The 11,580-nt window shown below is 42.8% G+C and overlaps 1 protein-coding gene across 1 annotated transcript in view; it reads right to left on the bottom strand.

Moving 5' to 3' along the window:
- Nucleotides 1-2,044: 2,044 nt before the first annotated feature.
- Nucleotides 2,045-11,580, bottom strand: part of Slc17a5 (solute carrier family 17 member 5) — a 42,327-nt gene continuing 32,791 nt past the window's right edge. Inside the window, exons 10-11 of the mRNA XM_028786347.1 lie at nt 5,166-5,256; nt 2,045-2,426 (exon numbers count right to left, since the gene is read on the bottom strand). Of these exons, the coding sequence (XP_028642180.1) occupies nt 2,289-2,426; nt 5,166-5,256 (229 nt within the window). The 3' untranslated portion in view covers nt 2,045-2,288. The remainder of the gene's footprint in view (nt 2,427-5,165; nt 5,257-11,580) is intronic.

Genomic DNA, 11,580 nt, shown 5'->3' with positions numbered 1-11,580 from the left:
TCGATAAATCTTGGTTCTCAGGAGTACTCCGCTAGTGCCCTATGTGTCTCCAGGGAGAGTGATTTCTGAGGATGTACAATTTCCACCAGGTGGTGCCAGAGATGCTTTTGAAGCTGGAAGGATGGTTTCCAGGAGGATGCAGAAAAAGATATAAAGCTGTCACTGTGGATAGAACAATCTAATGGCTCAGACATTAGGAGCCCTGGCTGGTCTAGTAGAGGAACTGGGTTTAATTCCCAGCACCCACATGGCAGCCCACACATAACTATAACTATGTTCTTGGGGAGCTGATGACATTTCCGGCCTCCTTGGGAAGCAAAGAATAAAGATGTTGTACAAACATACATGCAGGCAAAACAGTATACACATAAAATAAAATGAATTAAAAACAGAAAAGGTTAATGCAAAAGAATTTATTTTGATGATTTATAAAAGAAATGTCACATGGCAACTTAATTTATATTTACAAATTAAAAAACAAATTTATACAAATGTATTTACATTTGTACATTAACCAATCATTAGTCATTAAAATGTTACAGGTAAGCGTTGAACAGATACAACAAAACATAACGCAGGCTTTCAATCCTTGGATAATCTGTTTTTGTTTGTTTTGAGCAACAGCCTCGGCTGTCTTAGAACTCCCTCTGTAGACCAGACTGGCCTTGAAGTTGCAAAGATCTGCCTGCCCCTGCCTCCAAGTGCTGGGATTAAAGGCGTGCACATCACACAGACCTCTTACAGTGTGCCTAACAACCAGGAGGCACTGGTCAGGAGAAGCTGCATGGCGCTGGCTTCAGGAAGAAAGGTGACTGACCAGCTTTGGGTGCCTCGTCCTTCTGTTTTGCTGCTTGATGGAACACAGGTCCTAGGTAAGTGCTCTACCACTGAGCTAAACCCCTGGACCTGAAAGTCACTTTAAACTGTAACCAGAAGCATAAATCAAGACAGACTGAAGAAAAAAATTTAAAACGTTTTAAAAAGTTCTAGCGTAGCTAGAAAAACCTGAATTTGAAAATGTATTCTCTTGACTCATGGGCCAGTCATGTTAATCAAGGATGGTGTTCTCTGTGACTTTCTGACCACGATTCTGCTTTGTGGATCACCTGCTAATAGTCAGGCCCGGGTGCTGGCAAGGCAGGCTGGCAGTGTCCGACAGCAGCAGTAGTCCCACTGCTCCAGTCCACTTAGGGCTTCAACTACACATTAACAGCCACGGGGGAAGAGTGTCAGCCAGACACCTGTCATTGGCCCTGCACTTGGAAGCCACCCCTGATAAATGCTGGGCATTCCAGTCTTGCAGCCAGGGAGGGAGTGCTCGGCAGCTGCCTGGGCATAAATCCTCCAGGGCCGTTGCCAGGCCAATTCTTACTGTGGCTGGCAGCTTTATGGAGACGTTATTGAGATCTATGTGTTAGGGAGAGCTGGCAACCATTTTTATAAGGGAAGTAGACAAAAACAGGTATTTAGCAAGATCTGAGATGATTTATCTAATTTAATTAAACAAGTATATCACCGTGTGTGTGTGTGTGGTGTCCATTTCAGCTTCATTTCCTATACCCTACCTTATATCATGCTGCCTTACTTGCAGCCTGGAATGGGAACCCAGTATAAGGTCTGGCAGATATATTAGTAATAACTAAAAACAGCTCATTTTATTTTTTTGTTTGTTTGTTTTTGTTTTGTTTTTCGAGACAGGGTTTCTCTGTGTAGCCGTGGCTGTCTTGGAACTCACTCTGTAGACCAGGCTGGCCTCGAACTCAGAAATCCACCTGTCTCTGCCTCCCAAGTGCTGGGATTAAAGGCGTGCGCCACCACTGCCCGGCTCATTTTATTTTTTTAAAAGAGGACCAGCCTCTTCTTTTTTTTTTCTAAAGATAGATAGATTTCTTTCTTTCTTTCTTTCCCTTCCTTCCTTCCTTCCTTCCTTCCTTCCTTCCTTCCTTCCTTCCTTCCTTCCTTCCTTCCTTCCTTTCTTTCTTTCATGTCTTATTTCAGACACCAGAAGAGGGCATCAGATCCCATTACAGATGGTTGTGAGCCACCATGTGGTTGCTGGGAATTGAACTCAGGACCTCTGGAAGAGCAGTCAGTGCTCTTAACCTCTGAGCCTTCTCTCCAGCCCAGCAGCTTATTTTAAGTGATCTTGGAACTAGTAACATTTCATGACTACCTTACAAATATAAATACTATTGTTTTTCTCACATAGAATGCTTATACATTCAATTACCAAAGGCACTTTCAGTTTCCATGATAAATAAAAATACATTAATTATTGTTTATTGTCTTCAGTTTCTGTGTCCATGGTGGTCATTGAGAGCCCAGCTCTGCACCTCCCCTTTGGCAAACATCGTGAAGAAAATGGCACCAAACACGTTAATAGCAGCGGCAATGCAGAAGACAGTCTGCCATTCTCTAATAGTGTTCTGGACAAGGAAGGAAAAGGCAAAGGAAAAAAAATGTTTGTATAAAAAGGATGCTATCACAAGGCTGTGAGAACAGAAAGATTCACTGATGTCTGTGCTTGAAGCAAAGCAAATGGCCGTCAGCAGGAGGACTGTGGAGCATTTCTACAGTCCAGCATCAACTGACGATGAGGGGGAGCCAGCTAATACAGACATGAGCAACAAAGACAGACAGAGTGCAGCCTGATGACTCTGTTTCTATAAAAAGCTCAGACAAAGCTAATGGCTGTTGCCCTCAGTGGTGAGGGAGGGATGACAGGAAATAGGACTGCCTTGCTGAGGGGCGGTGTTCTGTTCTGTGACAGGGCAACAGCTGCCCACTTATGTCAATGTATTGAATATGTACTGAGCTGTCTCATTAGGATTTGTGAACTTTTCTAATGTCTCTTGTAACTTGTCTCTATCTATCTTTTCAGGACTAAGTTCTCTCCTGTCTCTCTTCCTCCCTTCTCTCTCTCCTTTCCCTGAGACAAGCTTTCATTATGTAGCCCGGCCTTTGCTTCCTAAGTGCTGGGTTACATGCGTATGACACTGTGCATGGCTTATTTATTTATTCCTTTGCTTTAGGGACCACATGTGTCCTGGGTAGCCCTGATCTTGCTCTGGAGCTCTCAATTCCTGATCCTCTCCCTTCTTTCTCCCATTTCCTGACTGCTGGGTCTATAGGCACACACTATTAGCTGGCTTAAGCTAGTGCTTTTCATTTGGCAGGTAAGTTCTCTGGTAACGCTGGCTGCTTCCCATTCACTTTTGTCCTGATTTCCTGACACCTCACTCACCTGATGATCCACTTCATGTAATTATTATTTTATACTCTTTGTGTTTTTTGCTGCTGAGATGGAACCCAGAGCCTTGTGAGTGTCAGGTGAGCATGTTGTCACTGAGCCATGTTCCTGCCAATACACTGCTAGTTTCAAACTACACACACACAGTGTTTGGTGAAATATCACAACTGTTAAATGCTTAGGCTCTAAGAGCAGGTTGTGGTGGCACATGCCTTTAATTTCAGCACTCTGTTTAAGAGTTCTTTATGTCCCCAGATACATTTTTAGCTTTCTTATCATTTTTGTTACTGAGTACTTAGATGAGTAGACGTTTAAGTTTGTTTGGTTGGTTTTTTTCGTTTTGTTTTTTTTAAAGGCAAGGTTTCTCTTTGTAGTCCTGGCTGTCCTGGAACTCATTCCCAGGCTGGCCTGGAACTCAGAGATCTGCCTGCCTCTGCCTCTTGAGAGCTGGGATTAAAGGTGTGAGCCACCATTGCCTGGTGACATTTAAAATTTTTGAAGAACTCATTTTAGCCTTTTTTGTTTGTTTGTTTTTTCGAGACAGGGTTTCTCTGTGTAGCCCTGGCTGTCCTGGCACTCACTCTGTAGACCAGGCTGGCTTCGAACTCAGAAATCCGCCTGCCCCTGCCTCCCAAGTGCTGGGACTAAAGGTGTGCGCCACCACTGCCCCGGCTTTTTTTTTTTTTTTTTAATTAGGATTTTTTTTTCATTTTTTAATTTGTGTCTGTGTCTGAGTGTATACCATGTGTGTCCAGGTGTCTGAGGAGGATGAGTGCTTATGAGCTATCTATCTGATGGGGGTGTTAGAACTGAACTCATCCTCTGCAAGGGCAGCAGGTGTCTTAACCTTAGAGCTATCTCTCCAGCCCCACTGTTTTCTTAAAGGTATTGTATTGCACTTCTGTTTGAGAGTACAAGTATGTAGGCACGCATATTACAGTATATGTGTGGAGGTCAGAGGTCATAGGTCACTTTTAGCCTTCCACCATGCATGTAGGTCCTGGACATTGGACTCAGATGTTGGGGCAGGTGCTTCTACCCACTGAGCCATCTTCATGAGCCAGCACTGTTTCCAGAGCCACCCTGGTCAATGTATTGAGCTCTGGGCTGAAGATTTTCATTTAATTCTATCATTCTGCCTAACCCGCAAGGCGTGTTCTTTGAAAACAGTACGCCTTTTTTTCTTTTTCTCTTGGGCTGAGATTACGGATATTATAACTGCCCAGTTTTATGTTGGGAATCAAACCCAGGGTTTCATGCATTTCAGCAAAGTGTCCTGGCACCTGAGCTACACCTCTTGCAGGCTGAACACAGTACGCTTCTGCTAAGGCACGTCACTTTCCAGTCACTGACTCACGCTGCCACTCAATAAAGTAGCAGCTTTCTTTTTTTTTTTTTGGTTTTTCGAGACAGGGTTTCTCTGAGTAGCCCTGGCTGTCCTGGAACTCACTCTGTAGACCAGGCTAGCCTCGAACTCTCGAACTCAGAAATCCGCCTGCCTCTGCCTCCCAAGTGCTGGGATTAAAGGCGTGCGCCACCACCGCCCGGCAGCAGCTTTCAACATAAGCTATTTTACTTTATATTTTTGTCACAAAGAATTTCATAAAAGTCAGGACCGTTGGCTCAGTGCTTAAGAACATTTACTGTTCCTGTATAGCAAACCTGGGTTTGGTTTCCAGTACCTACATAATGGCTAACGCTAGTAGGCATGCTGCCTAACATCCATAGAACCTGAAGCCCTCTGCTGGCAATTTTGGGTACTGCATGTACATGGTGTTTAGATATAACACCAAGGCAAAACATCCACATAAATATTTAAAAAAACACTCATAATTTTATCATTACAATAAACTCAATCTGACACAGATGTGAAACTTCCGAGTATTTTTAGTTTAAAAGCCAAATTTCTACTTACATCAGGGGTCAGACTTTTAGCAATGATGGGCCCAATCATTCCAGGAATAGTGGCAAATGTATTTGTGATGCCCAGGAGGATGCCAGCATACCTGGGAAGAGTTTCACAGAGGCTTGTGTTAAAGGGTAGCTCCTTCTACAGACAGCTCCTCCATTCCCGGCCTGTGTTGAGACAGTCTGCCTCCCCAAAATGTCTTACCAAGTTTTGATATTTAGCAAAAACCTTGCCTGTAGTTATGTTTTTCTTTTCTTTTCCCCAAGACACGGTCTCTCTGTGTCCTGCAACTCACTCTGTAAGCTAGGCTGGCCTCGGACTCACAGAGATCTGCCTGCTTCTGCCTTATGAGTGTTGGGATTAAAGGCATGCACCACCACTGTCTGCTTGTAGTTATGATAAGGTCCAGGGGGTACCTATGCCTAGGACAGGTAGGTCAGTGGTAGGGATTGCCTACATTGGATTAGAAATAAGGCTCATAAATCAGCACATATGGTAACATGGCTGCTGATATGATTCCACTTATCAGAGAACTTTTGTTAACCTTGTCTCTGGATCTACCGGGAGCTTAAAAGTGAAAACAATTGTATTGGGACAGGGTGGGCTGTGGTGGGGCACAGTGAGGGTGGTGAGGCATGCTGGGCACACCTTTAACCCAGCAATATGGAGGTGGATAGAGAGGAAGATCAGGAGGATCAAGACTGTAAGGCAAGCCTTGGCTATATATCAAGTTTGAGGTTAGCCTGCGCTGCCTAATATTCTATTTTAAAACAAAGAAAGGAACAAATTATAGGTAGGGGGTGTAGCTCAGTAGCAGAGCCCTTGTTCAGTGTGCTTGCAGTCCTGTATTTCAATCACTTGCATCTAAAAAAAGCTACTTCCTGGTGACAAAGTTTAATTTAAAACATTTAAAATATATATATATTTTTAAAATGTATATATTTTTATTGTGTGTGTGTGTGTGTGTGTGTGTGTGTGTGTGTGTGCCACAGCATCCTAGCCTGGGTCAGAAGACAACTTTTGGGACTTGGTTCTCTCTTTCTATCATGTGTGTTTCAGAGTCCAAATACAGGTCACCCTGCTTAGTGGCAAGCTTATTTATCCACAGAACTATTTCTTTTCTTCTTTCTCTCTTTCCTTCATTCTTTATTTTCTTTTACTTTTTGGGACAGGGTTTCTCTGTGTAGGCCTGGCTGTCCGGTAACTTGCTTTGTAGACCAGGCTGGCCTCAAACTCACAGAGATCTGCCTGCTCTGCCTCCTGAGTGCTGGGATAAAAGACATGTGTCACCACCGCCCAGTGCTACAGAACAATTTCAACAGTTCTCTGAATTAAGAAATTTGAAAATTATATAGACAAGAAAAATAATTAAGAAAGTGAAAGTCTATAATTCTTTCACTTAGAGATAATCATCTAATCAGCACCTTGGTAAATATACTCATTACTGGTGTATGCTTATATTTCCAAGTATGTAATTAGACATGAGATCATATTAAATATACAATTTCACAACTCACTTGTTTCACTAATTACATATTTGCTAACATGTAAATCATCACACATTTTCCTAGTATACAAGGTAGGTCTACTTTGTACATGTGGCAGAAAGACTTTCTTAATAAGCTGGGGAAAAAAATTTTCAAATGCAGTGATTTATTTTAAGGGATTTATTTATTCTTAGGGAATCAGATATTCTTTTTTGTTGTTGTTTTTCCTGTTTTAAAAAAATTCCCGGAGCTGGAGAGATGGCTCAGAGGTTAAGAGCACTGACTGCTCTTCCAGAGGTCTCGAGTTCAATTCCCAGCAACCACATGGTGGCTCACAATCATCTGTAATGGGATCTGATGCCCTCTTCTGGTGCATCTGAAAACAGCTACAGTGCACTCATACAAATAAAAAATATAAATAAAAAAATCTTAAAAAATTTTTCCATTGATTGATTGCATTCCTCCCTCCCCCTCACACAGTCCCCCAACCCCTGGAATCAGAGATGTTTTTTACCAATGCTCCAATACAAATCTTAATCCCAGCACTTGGAAGGCAGAGACAGGAGGATCTCTGTGAGTTCAAGGCTAGCCTGGTCTACATAGCAAATTTTATGATCCTATCTCAAAAAAATAAAAACCCAAAACCAAAAACCAAAACCCCAAACCAATTCTGTACTGTTGTTCAATATGCTGTATTTAAGAAACATGTGGACTGAAGAAGGCTGCCACAGCCAAGGCCTTCCTGGATTTCCATCCTATGAAGAACAGAGGCTTATTGTCTAAAGAGGCCTACTGTAAGTCAGCAAGAACATAAAGATGCCTGCTAGCTCCACCATTCATGATATGTGACCCTGGACCAGTGGATAGCAGATTGTTTATTATCTTCAGGCTCTCATGTAGAGAGATGTTCCCTTATATGGCACCAGATTTTTTTTTTAAAAAGGATTTATTGTTTTATGTATATGGTCTCTTTGTCTGCATGTATGCCTGCAGACCAGAAGAGGGCATGAGATTATGAGCTGCCATGTGGGTGCTGGGAATTGAACTCACAAACTCTAAAAGAGTAGCCAGCGCACCTCTCTCTCCACTAGATTTACTAAAAAAAAATAATCCCCTTTCAAGTGACTCAGGCGGTACAGCTGTTGGTGCAGAGCTTAGCTAGCATGTGGGGAGCACTGGGTTCATCATTAGCACCTCACAAAGCTGACGAGGCCAACCACCACCATGACTAAGATGGCCACCACATAGTATTCATATGAAACCACACAGAATCTATCAATATATAGTGGCTGAATTTTCCCAAGGTGAAACCGTGTATCTAGCACTTCATCAGGAAACAGCTTACTGCTATAAACATTTTTACTATTATTATTTTCAGCAGAGCAAATGTAATTGTTTTTAAATGTATAGTTTTAAATTTATGCATATGTGCTTGTATGAGTTTATGTGTTCCACGTGTGCACAGGTGCTTGATGTGGGACAGGATGTCTTGAGTTCCCTGGAACTAGTCCCAGTTGGTTGTGAGCCTCCTGATTGTGGGTGATGGGCCTGAGTCTCAGTCTGATAGGAGAGCAGTAAGTGCTCTTAGCCATGGAGTTACCTCTGCATATGACTTCTGGATGGGAATGGTTCCAGGGATACCCTATTATTAAATTCTTTTTTTTAAAGTTAATTTATATTTTATATGACTGTTTTGCTTGCATGTAGGTCTACCACGTGTTCTCGGAGGTTAGAAGTGGGAGTCAGATCCCCTGGAACTGTAGTTATGGATGGTTCTTTGAACTGAACTCAGGTCCTTTGCAGAACACTTAAGCACTGAACCAGGTCTTTAGCCCTCTCATTAAATTCTGAGGCACATCAGGCTGGCCCAGAACTCTCCATTTCTGTTTCTGCCTCCTAAGTGCTGGGGTTACACTCAGCCATAAACACTTTTTTTGAGGCAGAGTTTTAATACAGATTTAAGCACAAGCCATTAGAGAGGAGAAAGAGGCACTTAGAGAAAAGATAGTTCATACCCAAGAGTGAGCATGGACTTTGCAAGAGGGTCAGTTACAAACTTTTTGAGACAGGGTTTCTCGGCCCACAGGCTGGCCTTGAACCTCACCAAGTAGACTTAAACTCTTAATTTTTTTTTTTTTATGTTTTAAAATTATGTATATAGGTGTGTGTGTCTGAGGTTGGAAAAGGATATCAGATCACCTGGAGCTGGAGTCAAAGGCAATTGTGAGTCACCTGATGTGGATACTGTGACCTTGATTTGGGTCACCTGTAAGAGCAGTACATGTTCTTAACTGCTGAGCCAGTTCTTCAGCCCTCACCTTGAACTTTCCTTTTAAAGGTTTTATTTGTAGTGTGTTTGTGTGTGTGTATGAGGGGTGGGTACAGAGGATATCAGATTCCCTGGAACTAGATTACAGGCGGTTGTGAGCTGTCCGCCGACATGGATGCTGGGAACCAAGCTCTGGTCCTCTGATTTCCTGGAAGAGCAGCCAGAGCTGTGTCCTTAATTGCAGAGCTGCCTTTCCAGCTGCCTGTCTCTCCCCTAAATTTTTGTCTCTTCTGCTTCTCCCTCCCAAGTTCTGGGATTATAGATGTGTGTCACCATATCCAGCTGCTACAAACATTTCAAGATGGTTGGGCTGCCTTTTAGACTGTATTTACTTTAATGTATATAGTTAGGTCATTCCTCTCCTAGTAAGAAGGCTATAGGCTCAGTATGGTGGTGCCCACCTGCAATCCTAGCACTTGGGAGGTGGAGTATAGGCAATTCTTGGCTACATTTTGTGTTCAATGTCAGCCTGGGTTACTTTGTGTTTGACTTTGTGTTCAAAAACTAAAACTAAAACTAAGTAACTAACTAACTAAAAAAGAGGAAGAGCAGTTGCCTGTCTGGCTAGCCTTACTCCCAAGAATGGCACACCTATACCTTCAGACCCCCAGTGTGCTCACTCCAGGTGCTCACATCTGCCACAAGGGTTCCTGTTACCTGACTATTCATGCTGTCACTGCCACCTGACACTCACGCTCCCTGCACCCTACCACTCATTCAGTCTCTCTTCCGGGAAGCCTTCTCTGTGCAGCTCGTACTCGGCGGCTGTCACAGAATCTTCACTGTCCTCTGGGTTAGCACTACAGGTAACTGTCCTGGAACTTAAACTAGCTGACTTCCAAGTGCACTATCTCAATGCAAACTCGAGCTTCACTTTCCTCTCTCTGTCCACTGCCTCCGCACGGCACATGTTCGTATTTAACACACACCGACTAAGGCAAGGTGCCGCGCAAGCCAGGCATGGATGGTTGCTCACGTCCACCATGGGAGCTGAGTTCCACACAGGGGAGTGCCTCTCTTACACAAGGGATCCAAAGTTGCCAGTTCCTGATCAGGAATGTTGTACAGGTGACTCAAGTGTAACATTTTGGATGACATACCAGGGTTGCTGACTTACTATACAAACTGTTGTATGAACCAGTTTATTCTATAAACTATTCTCTCTCTCTACTGAGGCGATATGTGTTTTTTTTTTTAATTCTAGTTTTCATAGATTACCCTAATGATGTGTCATTTAATATAATCCTACATCTCTTCCAAGCACATGGTAGGATCTAGAGTCTGGATTTTAGGGTTCCCTGAACTAAGTTGACGCCTTGTTAAACAAGTAAAGAAAGGTGGAGGGGTTCAGCTAACTGTGGCTCCCGCAATCAGCCTTGTAAGTATATTTTCATGATGTTCACCCAGACACCTGCAAAGTCCTGCTGGAGCTTCACTGTTTTACATAGGTGACCGCTAGGACTGAAAAGCAAATTCCTGGCCCAAATTAAAGAAATGTTTCCACAGCTCATGCAGTCCTACTGTGAGACGCTGCAACTTCTACTTGGACCCTAGGTGTCTAGGCCGTCAGCTACTGATCTGAAATTGCTTTCTCATTTTAAATGGAAAGAGTCCTAAATAATAATAATAATAATAATAATAATAATAATAATAATAATAATAACAATAACAATAACAACAATTCTTCTGTGCCTGTTTCAGCCATGTACTAACAGCTATATTTTTATACTTGAAGCCCATACACAAACCATATAATAACCAAGCCAAGATCTTTTTGGCTCGTTCCCCTCAGGGAGTATAGCTTAAATTAACCAAGCTTGGCAGGACCTCTCTCCCTCTCTTTTTTTAAACCATTAGCACCTTGGCAGGAGGAGGAACCAGCTGCAACGTTGCCAGGACTTTCCACCGACAGATCCTAAGTACAGACGGATGCTGTGAAATACTAAATGTCAGCACCAAGATGCTCATTCAAGTATTTATGTTTCCCTTGGCCAGGAAGTGCCATCGAAGATAGACGCCTACAGATGAGAAAATGCGCTGACAGACTCAGTCAGTATTTTCTGGTACTGGAGTGGGGGAGGCTCCTGGACATAACTGAAAAATCTCTAGGTTCCAGGCACCATAACTGACCATAGGTAAATCATGGTTTCACCCACAGTGGTGCATACCTGTAATCCCAGAAAGCAGGATGTTGAGGTAGGGGATTGATACAAGTTTAAGGCTAGCATGTTTTAAAATCGAACAAAAAAATCTTAATTTCATGGAAAATACCATGCACACATTTCATGTTAATAGGACTACTGATGGTCATTTGGGAAAACTATGAGAGGTTTATAAGTACTTTCCGGGGGTATAGAGCTTAACAGAGAATTTTCAACGGAAGAAACTCGAATGGCCGAGAAGCATCTAAAGAAATGTTCAGCATCCTTAGTCGTCAGGGAAATGCAAATCAAAACAACCCTGAGATTCCATCTCACACCAGTCAGAATGGCTAAGATTAAAAACTCAGGTGATAGTAGATGCTGGCGAGGGTGTGGAGAAAGAGGAACACTCCTCCATTGTTGGTGGGACTGCAAGATGGTGCAACCACTTTGGAAATCAGTCT

The sequence above is a fragment of the Grammomys surdaster genome, unplaced genomic scaffold, assembly GCF_004785775.1.
Source record: "Grammomys surdaster isolate TR1022 unplaced genomic scaffold, NIH_TR_1.0 125476, whole genome shotgun sequence".
Classification (NCBI taxonomy): domain Eukaryota; kingdom Metazoa; phylum Chordata; class Mammalia; order Rodentia; family Muridae; genus Grammomys; species Grammomys surdaster.
The sequence above is the reverse complement of the archived record's forward strand: the minus strand, read 5'-3'. Positions and strand labels throughout refer to the sequence as shown.